This window comes from Canis aureus, chromosome 29, assembly GCF_053574225.1.
Source record: "Canis aureus isolate CA01 chromosome 29, VMU_Caureus_v.1.0, whole genome shotgun sequence".
Taxonomy (NCBI): Eukaryota; Metazoa; Chordata; class Mammalia; order Carnivora; family Canidae; genus Canis; species Canis aureus.
Window position 1 is genome coordinate 32865287 of NC_135639.1, and position 22086 is coordinate 32887372.

The window sequence follows — 22086 nt, forward strand, 5'->3', positions numbered from 1 at the left end:
CTCTCTTTAGCTTATTACACTTAGAATGTCCTCCGGGTTCATTTCTGATCACAGATGGTAGGATCCTTCTTTTTTAGTGGCTGAATAATATTCCATTGTATGTATATAACACAGGTTCTCTATTCATTGATCTTTTAATGGATACATAGGCTGTTTCCATATCTTTGTATTGTGAATAATGCTGCAATGAACGTGGAAGTGCACATATTTCTTTGAGATACTGATTTCATTTCCTTCGGATATATACCCAGAAAAGTGGGACTACTAGATCATATGATAATTCTGTTTTAATTTTCTGAAGTTTCTGTGCTGTTTTCCATAGCTGTACCAGTTTGCATTCCTACTAGCAGCATACAAGGGTTTCCTTTTCTTCATATCCTAATACTTATTTTCTCTTACCTTTTTTTAAAAGTATATTTATTTATTTAAGTAATTTCTACACCCAGTGTTGTGCTCGAACTCATAACCCCAAAATCAAGAGTTGCTGTCTCCTCTGAGTCAGCAAGGCACCCCTATTATCTTTTTGATAACAGCCATTCTAACAGGTGTGAGTTGACTTTTCATTGTAGTTTTGGTTTACATTTCCCTGATGATTAGTGCTACTGAACACTGTTTTGTACATCTACTGGCCATTTGTTGTATGTCTTTTTTTGAAAAATGTCTATTCAGGTCTTTTGCTCATTTTTTGAATCAGGTTATTTGTTTTTTGCCATTGAGTTGTAGGAGTTCCTCATATATTTTGGATATTATCTTAGATATGTGGCTTGCAAATATTTTCTCCCATTTAGTAGTTGTCTTTTTATTTTGTTGATGGTTTCCTTTGCTGTGCAGGAACTGTTTAGTTTATTGTAGTCCCACTTGTTTATTTATTTATTAAAGATTTTATTTGAGAGAGAGAGAGAGAGAAGGAGCACAGCAGGGGGAGGGCAGAGAGAAACAGACTCCGCTGAGCAGGGAGCCCAATGCAAGACTGGATCCCAGGATCCTGGGATCATGACCTGAGCCAACGGTAGACGCTTAACTGACTGAGCCACCCAGGTGTCCCAGTCCCATTTGTTTATTTTTGCTTTTGTTGCTTGTGCTTTTTGGTGTCCTATCCAAAAAATCATTGCTAAGACCAGTGCCAAGGAGCTTTTTCTGTATGTGTTGTTCTAGGAGTTTTATGGTTTCGGGTCTTATATTTATGTCTTTAATCCATTTCACTTTAATTTTTTGAGTGGTGTAACAGAAGGTCCAGTTTCATTCTTTTGCATGTGGATACCCAGTTTTCCCAGCACCATTTATTTGAAGAGACTGTCTTTTCTGCCTTGTATTCTTGGTGCCCTTGACAAAGATTAGTTGACCATCTTTAATCTGGAGTTATTTTTTTATTTGGTGCATGATAGCTTATGAGCACATAGAATACCTACAGAATACTCATATTGCCCTTTCTGGTTCCTAGCAGACTTCCTGTTTGCTCTTCTGCTTTTAATTCTTTCTTGTTTCCATTCTGTGCTTTAAGCCCTGTAAACTGAAATATTCCACTTTCTCCCAAATACACATAATGGAGCATCAAAATAACACAAACCAATAGTTCTCAAGTGTTTTTTTCCAAGAATGCTGCTGTGACTGAAGGAGGTCAGTAGAATGGTTTCTTCCAGAGAAAATTAGGATTTGAACCCCTTTTGTCTTTGTGTTTGGGTGATTGCTGTGGTACACAAAACACCAATTTCTACGTTAGTTTCTGGATTTTTTGAATGGCTTAAGGCAGTAGTTTCATTGTGTTCCTGGACCACCATCAGCTGGGAATTAGAAATACAAATTACAGGGCCCTACTCTAGACTAGTGAACCAGAAACTTGGTTTCTTGGTGAAGTTGGAGATGAATAACTTAAAGTTAACAACATTGGTCTACGTGTTTTTTTTTGTTTTGTTTTTTGTTTTTAATTGGGGGGGAAAAGATGAAGATTAGAACTCCTAACTGCAAAATAGAGGCTGGTTTGGTAAATTAAAGCTGGTTTACAAATATCTGATTTACATCCTCTCCTCCCATACTGGTCCAAACCTTTTTCTGGCCTGTCCGCTCTTTGTAATTCTATCTACCGATGCCAGGTAATGTGTTATCTCGTCCTTATACTCATTACACTGCAAAATAACATTATGTATATCTAGCCAAATACTAGTATTCTTTTCTAGACACAGATCACCAAATATGTTTAGCAATAAGATATGTTTAGCGTTGTGTGAAAGGTGATAAAAGGTGTGTCATAGGTGTTTTTGTTTTGGTACAAAGGAAGAAAAACCTTTTTGAATGCTTTTTCTGTGTAAAGATTTTGAGGGAAATATGAATATTAAGCTCTTTATTGTGTTTTCTTCATATTAGATGTTAAAGACATTCTTGTGCTTAAGAATCAAGGAATTAGAAGTGAAAAAAGATACAGAGGACATTAATAAACCAAAAAAGTTCATGACTTTCAAGGAAAAGAGAAAAACTCTATCAAGAATGCAGAGAAAGGTTTGGTTGATTTCCTTTTTTGTTTGACTTGAAATTAAAACCATAGTATAAAAAAAATAAAAATAAAAAATAAAATCATAGTATAGGCACAGGCAGAGATATTTATTTTTAATATTTATTTTTTTTATAGTTTTTTTTTAAGATTTTTATTTATTCATGAGAGACACACAGAGAGAGAGGCAGAGACACAGGCAGAGGGAGAAGCAGGCTCCATGCAGGGAGCCCAACGTGGGACTCGATCCCGGGACCCCAGGATCAGGCCCTGGGCTGACGGCGGTTTAGCGCCGCCGAGCCACCCGGGCTGCCCCCAGGCATAGATATTTAAATCATAAATACAAATATGTCAAAACCTGATATTTAGAAAATTTTATTTTTCCCAGTTATTGCAAAGAAGTGCTTTTTTTTTTTTAATTTATATCCTTCTTTTTATATATTTTTAAAATTTTTTATTTATTTATGATAGTCACAGAGAGAGAGAGAGAGAGAGGCAGAGACACAGGCAGAGGGAGAAGCAGGCTCCATGCACCGGGAGCCCGATGTGGGATTCGATCCTGGGTCTCCAGGATCGCGCCCTGGGCCAAAGGCAGGCGCCAAACCGCTGCGCCACCCAGAGATCCCAAGAAGTGCTTTATTAACTTAATTAAACTGACAATTCATTGGCAAAAAGAACAATTAAAAAATTTCTTTGAAGTGTTGGCTTTTTATTTTTTTTTTTTTTGCTCTTCAGATTGTCTTAGATTCATTGTGATTCTGAGATCCCTTCCTTGACAGGAAGGGGATAGTCATGTAAAGTTGGCAACAAAGTAGGTTTTTGTTAATGTTTCTGTTTTGGCTTTTATTTGAAACCTAGGTTGAAATTCCAGCCCTTGTTTATTTAGTATGAAACTTTGGTAACATTTTTTAATTTTGAGAAATGGAGCTAGTAACAGCACATACCTTGTGGGTCACTGTGCATTTTAATAAGATGATGTAGGTAAAGCATTTAGTAAGTGCGTGACCCTGGGCATGCTTTATAAACATTAATGACTACCACCAGCATTGTTATTCTCAGAACATTTCTAAGTATTTAATTAGGGTTATCAAATTGCTTATAAAAACAAAACAAAAAATTTTCAGGGATATCCATCTTTGAATGTATCTAACAAATTTTGAAAAGGGGATAGAAATACCAAAGTAGACTTAATGATTGGAAACAAATGAAGGTAAATATTTTAATTATTTATAGATTGGGTATCCTAATATACCCAATATCCTAAAATAGATTGGGATATCCTGTTAGAAACAGCATGTACATAGCTGTGGTGTGGAAACAGAGGGCCCTCTAAGAACATGGCAGCTCCTTAACTTGCATGAGGGCAGGAAACCCTTTCTCAGTTGGTCCCTGCATGTCAGGCAGCTGAGTAACCATTATTTGCTGCTCATACAGCATAAGGATGTGGAAAAACTGATTACTTTGTTGAATTTCTCTCTAGTATCTGGTTTTATGCATTGTATATAAACGTGTTAAGGAAGTATCGTTGATGACTAATTTCCATGGTATAGATGATTTAACAATAAGGGCTCCATGTGTTCCTTTTTTTTTTTTTCTTTTGAAAAAACTTAAATTAGAGAAAACTCCAGAGAATAAGTATCCCACGTATGTACCTTTCACAACGAGCAGATATTTGTAGACTTCCCTCAGTTCCATTCATGAGAAGAAACCATTGGCGATAGAGTTAAGAGTCCCCGTGTCCCTCTCCCCAGTCTTGTTCTCACCGTCCTCCCTAGAGGCAGCGCTGTCCTCTCTGTGGTTGGGGTTAGCCACCTCTCCAGGTCTGTGTACATTTGACTTGTGTTTGTATTCACAGACATTTGTGGTGTGTGTTTCGGGATACTTAGTATTCTGCCTCTGAAGCATGCATTTTCACTCAGTGCTGCATGCTCTTACTCTCCTTTTCCCTGTCTCTTTACAGTGGAAGAAAGCAGAAGAGAAACTAGAGCGAGAGCTTCTGGAGGCAGAAGCTTCAGAGAGCACAGAGAGAAAACTTAAACTGGTAGGCAGTTCACATTCTCTCACGCTTTTAAAATGTTTTATGAAAGGGTTTTAACTAGAGGCTATTGTTGCAACTTGTGGTTGTAGAATCTGGGTTTAAGTCCTGAGGCTTTGATGTGATCATTGCTGGTCTCGTGACATCACAGGGCACATAGCTTCATCCTGTTCTGTTGGATTGTGGAGAGGGTGGGGAGGGGACAGAAGGTTGAGCTTTCACCATCCTTGTTGTGGAAACTCGGAAGAAAGGAGACAGGGTTATACTCACAAGTCATTTTGTCTGCTTCTTCTGCCAGCACACAGAGACTCTGAATATTGTGTTTGTAACCTACTTCAGAATATTGAAGAAGGCCCAGAGGTCACCTCTCCTGCCAGCAGTTCTAGAAGGCCTTGCCAAGTAAGGGCTGTGTAGGTTGACGCCTTTTAGACTCTTTCCAAATAAATAAAAAAACCCATGACTCTTAACGAAGGTTCACTCATGCTGACCCCGGGTCCTTTTCCATTTCTGTTTGTCACCAGCCTTTCCTCGAAACTCTTCATAACGCTGTCTTTTTAGTTTTCTCATCTCAAATCTTTTCTTTTTTAAATCTCCTTCAGTAACTCCTTCTGCTGACTATGTTTTAGGTTGCAGAGGTTTGTCTCAGACTGTTTTGTCTGCACTGTGGTCTGACCCACTGTCAGACTCTTGTGTGGTCCATGTAGGCGACTCCTGAGTCTTCTAATCCTGCTTGCACATCATTTCTCGAGTCCTGTGCAGTCTTTTCTTTTGTAAAGAGAAATCTCTCAGTGTGTTCTGGTGAGCCTGTTGGGGTGGTATAGTGAGCTAGAATAATGGTGGTTGTGATAGTTTTCCAGATATTTGAGGTAGTATCCTGTAGGCTAGTGCAGTGGAACTATATTGTAAACCACTTCTGGAATTTAAAGTTTTCTGTTATCCACATTAAAAAGGTAAAAAAAAACTCGGGCAATTAATTTTAATGTATTTTAATATATTAAACTCAGTTTATCTAAAATATTTTGATGTACAGTCAGTACTTATTGAGATATTTGATGTTCTTTTTTTCATAAAAACTGATGAGAATATTTCACACTGACAGGGTATCTCAGTTGGACTAGCCCCATTTTAAATGCCTAATAGCTGCAAGTGCTAGTACCTGTCATTGTTGGATAGCACAGCTTTAGAAATAGGATATATGGTTGGAAGAGAGAAAAGGCAAGTTCTGTTTAGTATAAGAAATGTCTTCCTAATGATTGTAGCTATTTGGCAATGGGATTTTAAAGTAATTTGGCTGGGACACCTGCATGGGTCAGTGGTTGAGTGTCTGCCTTTGGCTCAGGGCATGATCCCGGAGTTCCAGGATCGAGTCTCGCATTGAGCACCCTGCATGGAGCCTGCTTCTCCCTCTGCCTATGTCTCTGCGTCTCTCTGTATGTCTCTCATGAATAAATAACTAAAATTTAAAAAAAAAGTAATTGGGCCTTGTTACTGAAAAGATTTGAAGAGAGATTGGTCAGACAAGGGACTATTCCTACATTGGATAGGACTTACTGTTTGTTTTTCAATGACCAATTCCTTTATTTTAAAAAGTTTTTAATTATACATTCTTACTTTAAAAATTCAGATGGTTCAAAAGAATATAAAATTAAAAATGACAAATTCTACTCCTAGATATGTACATGAGTCTGTCTTTTTGTCACACAGGTAGAATCATGCTCTGTATGCTGCTCTGTACTTTGTATTTTCCTTGTTGATAAAATGGTTACTTTGGGTAACTTTTCATGTTGGCATGATTATGTCCACTTTTTTTTTTTTTTTTTTTAACATTTGGGATATTCCATTTTATGGATCAATAATACTTTTATTTGGCCTGTGCCCTGTGCTGCACTGAAAATATCTTCATGCGCTTGTGTGCATATATTGTCGGCAGGTCAGAGGGTCTGCTCTTTTAAAATTTTGATAAATACTGCCCAGTTGCGGGATCCCTGGGTGGCGCAGCGGTTTGGCGCCTGCCTTTGGCCCAGGGCGCGATCCTGGAGACCCGGGATCGAATCCCACGTCGGGCTCCCGGTGCATGGAGCCTGCTTCTCCCTCTGCCTGTGTCTCTGCCTCTCTCTCTCTCTCTCTGTGTGACTGTCATAAATAAATAAATAAATAAATAAAAAATATAAAAAAAAAAAAAATACTGCCCAGTTGCTTCACAAAAAAGCCATACTGGTACATGGAGAATATATCACTTTTAAGATTCTTTCTTGTTCTGAGATTTACATAGTGTCAAAGGCTCTTGCACTAATACTGAAAAATCTTTAAGTACTTCAATGCCTAGTATTTTATACGCTACAAAGTGCTCTCACCTTTAGTAGATCAGATTATTCTTCCTATAACTCTACTGAGTGATCTCAATTATTCCTAGAAACAGAGGCCCAGGACTGAAAAGGATCACATAGGCAAGTAATTGCAGAACTTGAATTAGACTGTATGTCCAATATTCTTTCCATTTTATTTTTAAAGCTTTAGTAAATATTTTTTCCGTATTCCTGTAAAAGTCTCTCCTCCTTTCCCTTTTTCCTGCTTCCCGTTTTCCCAGAAGCTGATGCTTTTGGCCCTTTTATGAGTTAGAACAGCTCGGTAGCTGATAAACTTTCCTTGGGGCATTGTTCATTTTTAAGAACTTGTTTTGTAGGGCAGAAATATTCCTGAAATATTTTCAGTTTATTTAGTGCCTCTTATATATTCCTGCTGAGCATAGAGTATAGTGTCCAGCTGTGGATGAATTGTCATAAAGACCATTTTCAATTAATAAAAAGTATCAATAATTACCAATATCTCCATTGGAACTAACATTGAAATAAGGAATATTACAAATATGCCTTTAAAGTCAAAATTAATTCCTAGCTGTTTTATTTCTGCTTTTAGGTCACCGATTAACTAGAATCTGTTTGATTCTAGGTTTGCTCACCTTATAAATGTGGAGTTTTTTGATGATTTATTAGTAGTACTTCATACTCTCATTGAGTCTGGTGTAAGTAACTCTATTAATGAATTACTTTTTAAGATACAAATGCTGATTATTATCCTTAATGTCCTTTTCTCTCTCTCTCTCTCTCTCTCTCTCTTTTTTTTTTTTTTGAAGGACCTAAGCTATCGAGAAAGTCTTCACTGTGTACAGACTGCTTTTCATATTCTTTCTGGGCAAGGTAAGATATTTTCTTAATCAAGTTTTGTTTGCTTTACCTGTGGAGGCTGTAACATACCTAATTGTTTGTTGTAATTTCAAAGGTGATGTTCTGAATATTGATCCGATGAAATTCTATACACATCTATATAAAACACTGTTTAAGTTACATGCAGGTATGTACATTTTGATAATGTGTCTTTTTTTTCTTTTAGACACTTTATTTTATTTTATTTTATTTTATTTTATTTTTTTTTATTTATGATAGTCACAGAGAGAGAGAGAGAGAGAGGCAGAGACACAGGCAGAGGGAGAAGCAGGCTCCATGCACCGGGAGCCCGTTGTGGGATTCGATCCCGGGTCTCCAGGATCGCGCCCTGGGCCAAAGGCAGGCGCCAAACCGCTGTGCCACCCAGGGATCCCATGATAATGTGTTTTTAATAAATACTTATCTTTTAAGAATATCTTGTGACTGGTATAACAATGAAAAATGAGAAATCAGAATTGGTGTGTTAAAATGTTGGCCTCTGAGGACCACACATCTATATTTAATGTTTCATAAGAATTGGAGAGAGAATTTCTGGAATTGACTGGAGCTGTAGTACAACCCTCTCTGTCTCATGAGTAGTATAGCACTACCTCATTGGTTAGGGAAATGATTTGGGACAGGTATGACAGTTCAGCTTGGGTTTATCTGGAGTGCAGTGAAGTTATGTAATGGAAAAGTAATAAAACTACGTATTACCCCCAAAGTACAAAGATAGTGATCCAAAGGGGCACCTGCAACCCAGTGTTTATAGCAGTAATACCCACAATAGCCAAACTGGAAAGAGCTGAGGTGTCCATTGCCAGATGAATGGATAAAAAAAGATGTGGTTATATATACAATGGAATACTACTCAGCCATCAGAAAGGTCGATTACCTACTGTTTATACTGATGTGGATGTAACTGGAGGGTATTATGCTTAGAATTGTCAGTAAGAGAAAGACAGTTATATGGTTTCACTCATGTAGAGTTTTTTTTTTTTTTTTAAGATTTTTATTTATTCATGAGAGACACACAGAAAGAGAGGCAGAGACACAGGCAGAGGGAGAAGCAGGTTCCATGCAGGATCCTGATGTGAGACTTGATCCCAGGACCCCAGGATCATGCCCTGGGCCAAAGGCAGACGCTCAACCACTGAACCACTCAGGCATCCCTCATTCAAGTGGAGTTTAAGAAACAAAGCAGAGGATCATAGGGGAAGGAGGGGAAAATGGAATGGAAAGAAATCAGGGAGACAAACCATGAGAGACTCTTAACTATAGGAAACAAACTGAGGGTTGCTGGAGGGAATGTTGCGGGATGGAATGGGGTAATTGGGTGATGGGCATTAAGGAGGGCATGTGATGTGATGAGCATTGGGTATTACATGCAACCAATGAATTATTGAATTCTGTATCTGAAACTAATATGTTGCTAATTGAATTAAAAAATAAACAAAAACGCAATGAGAACAGCCCTGAAGGGTATATCTGCTGTTTTAGGTGCTACCAATGAAGATGTTGAGATTGTACTCCAGTGCCTTGATGTCATGCTAACTAAGCGCAGAAAGCAGGTTTCTCAGCAGAGAGCCCTTGCCTTCATCAAGCGTCTTTGTACCCTTGCTCTTCACGTTCTTCCAAATTCAAGCATTGGCATTTTAGCAACCAACAGAATATTAATGCATGTAAGTAATGATACAAAGGAGTATAGCTAAGTTCTGGTAATATAACAGTGCTGTCTTCGCATCTTTTTTTCCCTATTTGTGTTATTACTGTGATTAACGGCAAAATCCAGAGAGAAAAGAAGTATATAAAATTACAAAAAGAAAGCATTCCTACCCCTGTTGACACTCTGCAGAGGTAACCATTTACCATTTGGGGAGTTTTCTTCTTCCAGCAGACTTTTTTTATTCACATATAAACACATACAGCACACATAGACAAGACAACTTTTTTTTTTTTTTTTTTTTAAAGATCTTATTTATTTATTCATGAGAGACACAGGCAGAGGGAAAAGCAGGTTCCATGCAGGGAGCCCAACGCGGGACTTGATCTCAGGTCTCCAGGATCCCACCCTGGGCTGAAGGCGGCGCTAAACCGCTGAGCCACCCGGGCAACAACACAATTTTTTTAAGATATACGTTATTCAACTTTTTTTTTAGTGTTACAATGTTGACGAACACATTTCTGTGTCAGTATAAATACAGCTATAAAGTACATGTGTTCATAGCTCTTTTTAAAAAATATTTTATTTTTTAAGTAGGCTCTATCCATACCCAATGTGGGGCTTGAATTCATGACCCCAAGATCAAGAGTCACTCCTCCACCCACTGAGCTTGCCAGGTGCCCCGCATATAGCTCTTCATATAAGCATAAAATCAAATTAAATTTATTTTAATTTTTTTCAAATTAAATTTAAACAGAAATGAAAATACAGAACCTAATATTCTTTATGAATATGAATTTAATTCTTTTTATGTGGCATTTTTGCAGACTTTCCCAAAAACAGATCTATTACTTGACAACGAATCTCAGGGCAGTGGGGTTTTCCTTCCTGAGTTGGATGAGCCCGAGTACTGTAATGCTCAGAACACTGCGCTTTGGGAATTGCATGCACTGCAGGTAAGGATGACCTTTTTTCTGTGAGCAGTGTTTTTCAGTTTTTCCCCAAGTAGTTATTTCCCAGAATCCTCAATATAATTTTGTTCTGGGATGGCTTTTTGTAGAATTCTTGTTTTAATAGTCTACATTTCACTTTGGTCTTAAAGATGTTGAGGTACATTTTCTAGGAAAGTGGAAAATGGCAGTTTTGTGGGGTGAAGTTTAGAAAAATTACTGAAATCTTTCCCCAACACTATTCAGAATAGAAGATCTGCATATGGCCCCACCCAATGAGACAAGTTGCCTCTCAGTTTCAAGAGGGTGGCCTGTGTCCTTATCCTTGAGTGTGGACATAGAGGGAGACTTATAGCAGATATGTCTCAGGAAACCTGTTGTAAGCTAACTTTTTCCACTCTAAAAGAGAAATTGCTTTTAGATTACTCTTTTCATACTGTAAAAGCTAGACTAAGCTATGTCACTGGTAACTTGGTCATCAGATTAATGTAATCATGTGAGCAAAGAGTATTTTTTCTTTCGGTATGTGGTTACTGTGAATTACATACGTATCTGTGATTTTAAGAAATAGTGTTTATTAAAGAATATCTTTGCTGTGGTTGGTCTTTTATAAATTACTGACGTGCAAAATGTGGTTGTCCTGTTTGTCCTTCAGAGACATTACCATCCCATTGTGCGGAGATTTGCGGCCCACCTGATGGCCGGAGCCCCCTCTGAAGGCTCGGCAGCGCTCAAGCCAGAGTTGAGCCGGAGGTAGTAGCCAGCCCCGCTGTGTCAGGCCTGCCATTGGTCACTATTTGCTCTGAGAAGTCTGCTTTAGGAAGCCCTAGGTTTGGAAATACAAAGTGCCAGTTGATCTAGATTTGGTCTTGATTTGTATTCCTGAATTGTTCTAAGGAGAAAACATGCTGACTGTGATTTTGTTAGTGTGTTTTTGATGATCACTTAATGTGTTTTTGGTTATAAAAAGTTTCACACATCCAGGTAAATTGAAAGAATAGTGAAAACACAAATGCCCGACATTTAGTAAGATAATGCTGTATTTGCTAGATGTGACGATTCACAAGTCCAGCCACAGTGAGAGTCCCGTGTCCCCTCCTCCCGATGGTCCTGCTGAAGCCAGCAGGGCAGAACTGAGAGAAGAGAAGTGCTTTGGAACACTGCCACTCAGAGAGGCCACAGTTTTCTCCATGGGCCTCGCAGTCCCCTTGGTGTAGTGTGGCCACATCTGCCCCCCAGCCTCCATTGGATGCTCCAGATTGGGAGTTAGGGTCCTGCTGGGAGAAGTTTCCTTTCCAACTTCTTACTTTGAAAAATTTCAAAAGTACCAAACAGTTGAAAGAATAATGACCTTTTTCCATGGAAAAGAAAATGACATAAGAGACACCTTGTAATGTACTCACAGCTCAGAATTAATAGTTTGCTGTAGATTTTTCTCCTCACTTGCAGCCCCTGGTTTCTTGAATTTGGAGATCACAGACAAGTGACCATAGGCCAGCAGATATTCTGGCCTCTTCAGAGTTTAAACAAAAATTGAATTTTTTGCTATGTTTTAAATATTGGACAAGTACACCTAAAAATAAAAGTTCCAGCTTCTCTTGAAGTACTGGGAGATTTGGCAAAGTAGCTGTATATTTCTACATGGCAGAAGAAGTCAGCTGCTTCCTCATTCTAAATGAGGCATAAACTCTAGTTTTCTGTGAACCCTTTTCCTTCTGGGCAGAATAGAGATAACTTTTGGCCTTATTAAATGCCATTTACTTTTTTCCCTCATACGTCCTATCTGTCCTCCAGCCTCGTTTTTTTAAAATGGAGAAGAAGAAAACAATTACCCATCAGCTTTCTTATTCATGATCCTTTTCTGGCATTTTTTTTTTTTTTTAAGATTTTATTTATTTATTCATGAGAGACAGACAGAGAGAGAGAGAGAGAGAGAGGCAGAGACACAGGCAGAGGGAGAAGCAGGCTCCATGCAGGAGCCTAACGTGGGACTCGATCCTGGGTCTCCAGGAACAGGCCCTGGGCTGAAGGTGGTGCTAAACTGGGCTGCCCATTAGAATAATGAGTCCTTCTCTTTGGGTACAGTCTAATTATTTTCTAGATATCCAGATAGAGTGATGTCTTTACATTCCTTCTGTGATTATAGATCTGCTGCAGAACTCTTTGAGACATACAGCATGGCTGCAATGACATTCAATCCTCCTGTTGAATCTTCAAGTTCCAAAAGAAAGGTGTGTGAGATTTTTTCATTATTTTTAAAAGATGAAATAAAAACTTATTAACTGATTCCAACTTCCTAATTGCATTACAGATTTTTTTTTCCCATGTTCAGGAATTGATGGTGGGCTGGATGTGTGGGATTGGGACTCTGGGAGATGGTCATGAGACCATTCTGTTCGGTGTAGGCATGTAGGATGTGTCCGGGTCCTGACCCAGTGCTTGTCACTATCAGGTGTCATGTGCTGGTTCAGGGTCCACTGTTGCCATTTTCAGTTTTGCTCATGGCTTGGCTTTTGCTTATGACAAAGAACTTTTAATATGAGTCACTTTTAACATTTTTTTTCAGAATGAAGTTTTACAAGGGGATTCATTTTTGAATGAAGATTTAAATCAACTAATCAAAAGACATTGTAGTGAAGCAGCTACTCACTTGCCTCTGGATTTCACCAAATATTTGAAAACATCACTACGGTAGAAGAGTGAAGTGTCAGTGGACTTTATTGTATATTTATGTTTGTTTAGGTGCACACAGAGACATACTAGTTTATTTAGGACATTCTCTTTTTATACAAGGGAAGCTTCCTAAGAAAATGCATAGAGGAGGGAGAATTTCCCTTTGCACGGCACAGGGTTCTGCCCCAATTCTGAAATTGTAATTAAGAAAGGAGAATTGAAAGCCCTCCATTCCCATATTTTGAAGTTTTTTAATGACATTGCTTTTTAAGACTTAATATACATCTACGGGCGCCTGGGTGGCTCGATTGAGCGTCTGACTCTGGATTTCAGCTCAGGTCATCATCTCAGGGTCATGAGATTGAGCCCCACATCGGGCTCTGCGCTGGGCGTGGAGTCTGCTTAAGATTCTCTCTCTCCCTCTACCCGAATTCCCTGTTCTCTCTCTTCCTCTCTAAAAAAAAAAAGAAACCCCAAAAGCAATATACATCTTAAGTTATAATTTAAAAAAGATCTTTGGAGTGAACTTAATTGAATTACAGTTGCTAGATTAGAATAAGGGCATAGAGTGCAGAAAAATCAAGACCACAAGATTGCTTTTTTTTTTTTTTTTTACCATTCAGCTACTCTTTATAACCAAACTCTCTCAAATGAAATAAGTACATTTTTATTGCAACACTATAGATGGAAATGAGACAAGTTCTATATATGAGTATATTTTCAGGAAAATTTTTGAGAAAAAAAATAGCTTGAAATTGGACGCCAAGTTCATTGGCTCTTGCTGAATGACACACTTTAAGAAGTAACCTAGTTTGATCTTATTTAAGAAAATGAGAGTGTTCATTATGGTTACTTTCAAAAAAAGTTTGAATGTGATCCTAGTCTCTTCAGAGTTCGTCGCATTTTCTTATGTGCTCTGGAGGGTGATATGGGGGATGAACTCTGGGTGGGAAAGCCAAGTTGAAGACTTGACTCTGTTTTAAGGATAAATGGTGCTGTTGAAGGGCTTTTTCTCTTTTCTTTCTCTTTCTCCTATTCCTCTTCCTTCTCTTCCTTCTTCCTTGTCTCTTTGTACAGATAAAGTCCTATTCTTATGAATATAATTAAAAAGCAATATTTTACCTAAGTTATTGTCATATTCTAGGAATGGCCTATGAAGTTAAGTTTTTGTAACAACAGGTTATAAATATCCTCTCCTGTGAATAACTGAATAAAACAGCTACTTTTTTTTGCCTTCTCTTCTTATGTAAGAATTAAAGAAGTCACAGCAGTCCCAACTAAATACATCTCTTATGTCTTCAAAACTATAGAAGCCAGTTCTTTTGGTCTAGAGCTTAAAGCCCCCCCTTTTTTTCCCTCATGAAGTAAATGAAAATAGAAAGTTCCTTTATTACTCCAGCTTAATGGAGAGTATCAGCTCAACATTGCATGTTGATCTTTGGCATGTTCTTACATGTGATTTTAGGCTTAATTATTTTAATGAGAATGTACGATTTTACATACACATATTTGCTTTTAACCTACCTTTCAGATATAAAACAGTCCAGAAATGTTATGAATAGTTTTTTGGATGGTCACAGGATCTTTCCCTGGGACCAATACACGTCACAAATCATTTATTCCTTCCTTCATTCATTTATTTATTTACTTACTTACTTACCAAACATATATAAATACATTTATCTTTCACTTTGGCAGCAAAAACTGTACTTTAGGTGAAAAATCCATTTTAAAATAGAAATTCATCAACTATTTCACACTTGTATTGTGCTTTTAACCTAGTTACACATATAGAGAATCACAGTGGGACCATTAATTTATACATCTAGTATCAACTACTCTTGGTTTGAGAATGATATCTATTTGTGCATAAACTTATATGGCCTGTTTGAGTTTCATTTTCAGAACTAAATATCATGGTCATTAACAGTAACATACACACACTCTGAGGCTATAACACAGCACAGCCTTAATATTTTTTTTAAACTAGACAAATATCGAGCACCTACTGTGTGCTTAGCACTGTGCTAGGCACTTAAAAGTGAAGTGGGGGGTAATATGTATAAGACACAGCTTCAGTCTTCCCTGGACTGGGATAAGATCATTCACACAACATTTAAAAAACTGGAACTTTACCCAGTTCAGTGTCAGAGTGAATTATTTCAAAGTTCAGATACCTAGGAAAGGTTTCATAGACCTGCTTGAGCATGTCTATTCTGGAGACTATTTTGGAGATTTTATACATCTAAGAGATGTATATGAATAACTTGGGAATCATGGAGATTCAGTATTTCAGCGACATTTAGATCATCCCACGTCACAACCCTTAGCCGTCAGCCAAAGACTGATCCCTTAGGACGTTGACACTTAGAGATGGCCAAGAACATACAAATTGTTAACAACACACGGTATCACGGGGGTGCTGACCTAAGGGTGGACTTTGTGTAAGAGGCAATCTTCCTTTTCTGGTAACTTTCTGGAGGGTCCCCTCACTTCGCTGCTCATGTAAGAAGCAACTGCAAGGGGTCAGAGGCAGCCATTGAGAGAATTGTAGGCTGTAGGCTGTAGGCTGCCTCTCCCTCCACCAAGTAAGAGATGAGACCCCAGCCAGGAGAATCCTACTCTTCTCTTGGTGTGGTGGCAGTGAATTCGGTTTTACCAGGCAGAATGCAGGCTCTGTGACTTGTCAGAATTAAGCAAGGCCTGTGCGTATCCGGGCAGAGGGGACAGGTCTATGGAGTTAGAAGGAAAGAGAAGAGGAAGGGGAAGATGGCGTTTGAGAAAGGAGTATGTGTGGCAGGAGGGGGCCCTCGTCATCAGTGAGCCTCCAGTGTTTCCGAGCCATGGAGATGGGAGACCTTTGTATGAAAGCAAATTTAAGTAAAAACTCACTTCTGCTGAGTTGCACTTCCTGTCTACCCCCAACTGGAGAATTGCTAAGCAACTATTACTTGCTAAGGATGATATGAAAAGAGGTATTTCCTCAAGAGGGCATTTGCTGCCCAAATAGTATTGTTACTTCCTATCGATTTGCCCTCAAACTAACCCTCAATTCCTTAACTATTAGGAACTAATAGGTAACTCACGCAACCTATTACTTTGCAAAACAACCAATTCCAGATGAACAGGTGATCAAGGGGAAGTTAATCTCTTTCAGTGTCACAGACCATGTTGGATTCTTACCTAATCCTTTCTCACCAGCTATACACATTCTGTAAAGCTGGCATCACCTAACAGTAACAGAACTGCTCCTTTGTTTTTAGTGAAGTGTGTTAACATATTTTTCTCCAAAATCTTGTAATAAACCTACTTTGCATATTTAAGTTCTCTTCCATATCAACTTTACTGATAAAAGTTTGCTACCCAGATTTTTAGCAGTCTGGAAAGTATGATTTGGTAACTGGTTCAGTCTGAGTGGCTGTTTGATTCATTCAAAATAAAAGGATAATTTTTCATTTGGTATACCAACATAGCTATACAGTTCAGAGAAGCTACCAATAAAAATTTCATATATTTGGCAAACGCCAAGTTAGTGGACACTACATTTTGAGCAAAATGTGTCCCCAAGACTCTGGAAGGAAGTCCCCAAGACTCTGATACAATGGAGGATGTACTTTCACCTCTAAGTAGGATGAACAACCAAGTTGGGTTCGACATAGGGAATACATTCACTTGTAAAACCTAGTCTCACTTCTGTCCCAGAAGTTTCAGACTGTCCTGCCACGGAATCAACTATGTTACAGATGGCGGTGGGGCGGGGCAGGGCTGGAGCTTAGTGTCAAGGCCAAGGGCTAAACCTCCAGCGATGAGTCTTGCTTCTCGGCCTGTTTCTCTGCACAGTTTTCATTTAGAGTCTAGCCAGTGAGGCCAGTACCTTGGTTTTCAGTACACGGTAAACCGAAACAGAAAAAAATGCCAAATTAATAGAAGCATGAGAGTGTTTCTGGAATATTTTTTCCAACTGGGGCAGTATTGTGCATTTCTTCTAGACCGAGGACTTGAAGAGAAACCTGTAGCCTGGGCAAACCACATCAAACTGGAATAGCTTGAATTCTGGCGCCAGCAAATGGTGGCTGTTCTAGCTAGCATTAAGGCTTTGAGTCAGTAAGAACTTCCATTAATGTGAAAGCTGTCTGGTGTATTTTTTAACACTTCCAATTTTAGAATATGCAAAGAACTGTGGACTGTTTTATTCATGTTTATAATTGGTAATAAATAAATGAAACAAAACCAAACAGAACCAAAAACCCCAAAACTTTCCAAAGAAAAAGGATTTTTGGTGTGCTTTATAATTTGAAGAAAAAAATTTAATATCAGTAGAAAGATAAAATTTAGATTTTAGAGGAACACATTTCATTTTTAAAGTCATAATTTGCTTCATACCAAGAATGAGAAGAATCCTTTACACTTATGTGATAGTTTATACAGCAAGATTTTAAAGGTAATTACCTTAAATGGCAATTATGGCTTGGATCAATAGCTCTTCAGTTAATCAGAAATGAAAATAAAGCTTTTTTTTTTTTTTTTTTTTACATGAAATTCTGTTCCATGTCAGGTATTCAGAGAACACATATTTTTTCTTTTTAGGAGATTTGTCTTCAAATAGAACCACTGATGCTTCTAATCCATAAGCAATATCAAGAAAGCTATGTATAATAAATACAAAATAAATAAACTCGAACACCAACTCAGTCTACTTTTGCTTTAAGAAATGGTTAAATTTCTTGTTAAGATGTCACAACTCAGAAGATATTAATTTATACATCATTCTAAATTCAGTCTGTGAAAACCAAAAGTGGAATAATCTGTGAATACATAAGCAATAAACTTAAAAAAAATCCATCATTCTCTACATAAAAAGAAATGCCAAATAAGAGTCCACTAATGGTGCACAATATAGAAACTACATTTTACTTTTTAATGAATCTTACAGGTTATATTTACATTTGCAATGCCCCAAAGCTTCCGATTGTCAGTCATGAATGTGATGAAAGCTAGTTTGCTTGTGTTCAGACCACTGTGGCTCTTGTTCCCAGTTTTCTAAGTTGGGTCAGCAAACCATGGCCCTGGGCTAAATCCAGCCCACCACCAGTTTCTGTATGGCTCTTGAACTAAGCATAGTTTTACATTTTTAAACGCTTGAAAAAAAAACCCAAAGAGGATTTACTTGTGACATGAAAATTATATGAAATTGCAATTTCAGTGTCTGTAAATAGTTTTATTGGAACACAGCCACACTCATGTAAAGATGGTCTATGGCTGCTTTTGCACTGTTAACAGCCAAGCTGAGTAGTTGCAGCGGAGATCATATGGCCCATAAAGCCTAAAATACTTATTGTCTGGCCCTTGATGGACAAAGTTTGCTGACCCTTACTCTAAGTCTGTTACTGCAAGCAGCTTAGCAATGTTCCAACTGCTGACATTTGTAAAATGGCAGTCTCCTGGGCTGCTTTGCTGCATTCATCAAGAAACTGGTTGGTAGGTAGCCCTGTGTCATTTTGCTTGACCTCAGCATGGACTTCACATCATGAGTGAAGAAGGCTTCAGTTCAGAAATCAATTTCCAGTTGAAGTGTAATGAAAGTAAGGAAATTATATTTGTTTCCACCATGTTCACTCTTGACTAACTTCTTACCAAAAGATCTTCACCTGTAAAGTGGTAAACATAAGCCTGTTAGTATATTTAAAATGAAGGAGCAGAAACATCTGCAGTGTAGTACAGGTTTAGTGTTCAAGAGAAACCCACAGGTCTGGTGGCTGCTTTGGAAGAAGAGACTGCCATAAACTCGCAGTGTTATGACACGATGTTCCTGGGAGGTGGAACACGAGCCTATTTCTGCCCTGGAACACCACATCCTTTAGAAAGATTTTTTAAAAATCACAATCCAATTTAATCACAATAAACTTCAACTTTTCTTAAAGGTGGAATTACTTCAACTCTGCCTTATTCCAGATAAAAGAGTAAGATAAAATAATTGTTCAGGAGTTACTAAATTATTGAGGGGTAACTCTTAAAACTTCAGGGGTGAAAATTTGAGTAAGTAACATGAAACCTTATGTTCTCAGAAAGCAGTAAAAACACAAAACTGGCCTCATGAGCACAGAAAGTCCTCACAAGGATGCCTTTTTGAGGGCACCATCTGTACAAGAGTTCATAACATGATTCATACTCTGAAGGAGGGGGTTGTTCTGAAGGCATTTGTAGTATGGAGGACCATTTATTCAGGACTTTCTCCTTAAATTATAAACATGGGCTCGGTGTATTGGGCCTTCTTTTGTGCTCGTGTAAATCAGATTAGGTCCTGCCAAAAGGTATCAATGAATTCTTTAATTGCGAGCTTCTATGATTTTATATAAGAAATTCCTGACTGTGATAAAGGCAGACGAAGCTCTGCAGTGTAAGCCGCAATGCCTTCGCTATGCTAGCAGTCTCTCAATTTTAGAACTACAATGGCACAGGTAAAGAGTGAGCTTTACTAATCCCTTGGGTTCATTAAGAAACTAAAGGAAAAAAAATCTATGCTTGGTTTCCTTATGTTTTTTGTTTTTGTTTGAGTTGGGGTTCCATATAATTTGTTTAAAGATGGAACAAAGTTTACTCTGTAGATACCTAGCAATGGGCAGGCAACCAAAGGCTGACTTTACTGCCGTTTCCAGATAGAGGCTGTTAGGCAATTTTGCTTTCTTTCTAACCATAAGATCTTGAATGCCAGATTTTTATTTTTTAATTGAGGCAGACCAAGGTGAGGTCATTGTGGCTAAATCAAACCTCAAAATGGACAGCATGAAACTAGAAATGCAAGGGCATGAGAGTTGAATGACCCACAACAGTCCTTCAAGAATATCTGTATTAGTGACAGATAATTAAGGCAGTTCCAGGTCTGAACAAAAATGAGGCTGATGTAGTTTGGGCAAGTTGTCCTCTCGGGGCCTTTGTTTAGTTATCTACAAGTGGTCTAAAATGATAAATGCTAAAAGTACATGGATCTTCAGAGCCCTTTTCCTGCTTTTTGGTACAATTCCCATCTGACTTCAGGGGACATCCTCCTCTGGGCCTGCTGCCTTGTACAGTAGTATAGATGGGCCCCTATTTCAAAATGGTGCAATGACTCAGTCTACCTGGGTAAAACATGCCAACCTTGGTTATTGTCGGGAGTCTGTGGTGTCACTGGAGGACAAGCTGCCCGTGGGCTTCTCCTCCTTGTTTTGGACACTTTCTGAGGCCAAGACCTGAGAAGATGTGAGTCCTCGGGGCTGTTTAGTTGATTTGGTGAACTTCTTGAATTCACTTGCGAAAGAAATGCCTTTTCTTTTATCTTCTCGGGATGCCTGTGGAAAAAAAAAAAAAACTTTCCATGGGTATAAGGTAAAAGCCAGGATCCTCAATCACCTAACAAGCTATCATGGAGCCCTTTCTTCTTCCTCTCTCAGGAGAGCTTTGGGAAGAAGTGCTGTGGGAATCCCGTCTCAGGACCGCTTAACCACAGCAGGGAGCACACATTTCTCTTCATGTAGTAAAAACAAAGCCAAACAGTTTTCTCCCAACAATATTCCTTGACTTTGAAACTTTCTCCTAGATTTCACGAGTTCCCAGATTTGATTACCACGTAGTTATGAACATCAGATCCTTTGTGGAGAGAGCAAGAGAGCTTTGAACTTTACCTGCACCTGCTCCTTTAGCCTGAGGATGAATTTTCCAGCACCTTTCCACTTGCTCTGGGCTTGAAACACACACTCTTGGTCCAAAAGGACCCGCTGGGAGGACTTTGGGGTGGAGGACTTCTTGGTAGCATCTTTCACCACCTCTTCCAGAAGCACATAGTCACTCGGGTTGGGGTTACTCAGGATGCTATAGGAATATTTGGCTTTGCATAAGGTCTGAAAGATAAGTGATGGTCAACTGGATACTGACACATCATCTCCAGCACCTGCATCCATTCCAAATGAAACTCTAAGGTGGGAACATGTCACCAATTTTTAGAGAAGGAGGGGAACTTTCAGATTGTATCGTCCCATCCCTCATTTGACATTTGTGTGGTTGTTGCGTATAATATGCTTTCCCATGTTACCTGATGAAGCTTCACAACAGACCCTGATTTACATATTACCCCATTTTTGGACAAGAAAACTTAAATGTATGGAGGTTAAGCAGATTCCAGAGAATGCACAGCTACTGAGTAACAGAGTAAGGACTTCTACTGGACTTGCTACATGCACCAAGCCTCATGGACATGAAGGTCACAGAGACCATGAGGGACAGAGTCCTGACCCTTGGGAGCCTCTCTGTCCTAGCAAGCTGCCTCCTTGTCACAGGGTCTTGGATGTGGAAGGCATTTTTGTAATTTGCCTGGTCTCACTTCCCATTTAGTACAAGATCATCTTTCATTTATACATTTACTTGTTCATCAAATGTTTAGTGAGGGCCTTCTGTGTTCCAGATACGTACTATACTTTGGGAGATAAAGGAAACAAACAAACATGTCTAGTCTCTCTTAGAGTCAAACTCTATTAAGGAGGAAAATATTAACCACCTGATCATGTAGTAATAGCAAATAGCACTTAAATAGTGCTTACCAGGTGCTAGACATTGAACGCCTTATGTATATTTACTGATTTAATCTTCACAACAACTCTGCGTGGAAAGTACTGTTATACTATCTCCATGTTACCGATGCAGTAGCTTACCACCCAGTATATAATATAGTGTGCTGGAACCAACTTGAACAGGCCATAAAATCAGACATGCTGCAGTATCCATGCAACAGAAATTGGCAAATACTAGGGGCGCCTGGATGCCTCTGTCCATTGAGCGTCTGCCTTCAGCTCAGGTCCTGATCCTGGAGTCTCAGGATTGGCCACATCAAGCTCCCTGCTCAGCAGGGAGTCAGCTTCTCCCTCTCCCTCTGCATCCCCCTACCCCCCTCTCATGCTCAGGCTCTCTCTCTCCCTCTCTCAAATAAATAAAATCAAAAAAAGAAAAAAAAAGAAAAAGAAAGAAAGAAAGAAAGAAAAAAAGAAAGAAAGGAAGGAAGGAAGGAAGGAAGGAAGGAAGGAAGGAAGGAAGGAAGGAAGGAAGGG

The 22086-nt window shown here is 38.7% G+C and overlaps 2 protein-coding genes across 8 annotated transcripts in view; one reads left to right on the forward strand and one right to left on the reverse strand.

The window, feature by feature from the left end:
* The window catches only part of NOC3L (NOC3 like DNA replication regulator), a 46076-nt gene that overhangs the window by 17938 nt on the left and 6052 nt on the right, over positions 1-22086 (forward strand). Inside the window, exons 11-22 of one of the 2 annotated variants that reach the window (XM_077878328.1) lie at positions 2362-2493; positions 4446-4526; positions 4819-4919; positions 7470-7542; positions 7654-7717; positions 7800-7871; positions 9224-9405; positions 10214-10342; positions 10992-11089; positions 12483-12567; positions 12903-13042; positions 17597-17705. In XM_077878328.1, coding sequence (XP_077734454.1) covers positions 2362-2493; positions 4446-4526; positions 4819-4919; positions 7470-7542; positions 7654-7717; positions 7800-7871; positions 9224-9405; positions 10214-10342; positions 10992-11089; positions 12483-12567; positions 12903-13031 — 1146 coding nt within the window. In that variant the 3' untranslated portion in view covers positions 13032-13042; positions 17597-17705. Of the gene's footprint in view, positions 1-2361; positions 2494-4445; positions 4527-4818; positions 4920-7469; positions 7543-7653; positions 7718-7799; positions 7872-9223; positions 9406-10213; positions 10343-10991; positions 11090-12482; positions 12568-12902; positions 13043-17596; positions 17706-22086 lie in introns of those variants that run through there. The other variant, XM_077878329.1, reaches the window with a different exon arrangement.
* PLCE1 (phospholipase C epsilon 1) overlaps positions 14625-22086 on the reverse strand; it is a 317588-nt gene continuing 310126 nt past the window's right edge. For all 6 annotated transcript variants that reach the window (XM_077878324.1, XM_077878322.1, XM_077878321.1 and 3 more), the window contains 3 exons: positions 20671-20886; positions 20147-20337; positions 14625-18657 (listed from right to left, as the gene is read on the reverse strand). In XM_077878324.1, the coding sequence (XP_077734450.1) occupies positions 20152-20337; positions 20671-20886 (402 nt within the window). In that variant the 3' untranslated portion in view covers positions 14625-18657; positions 20147-20151. The remainder of the gene's footprint in view (positions 18658-20146; positions 20338-20670; positions 20887-22086) is intronic.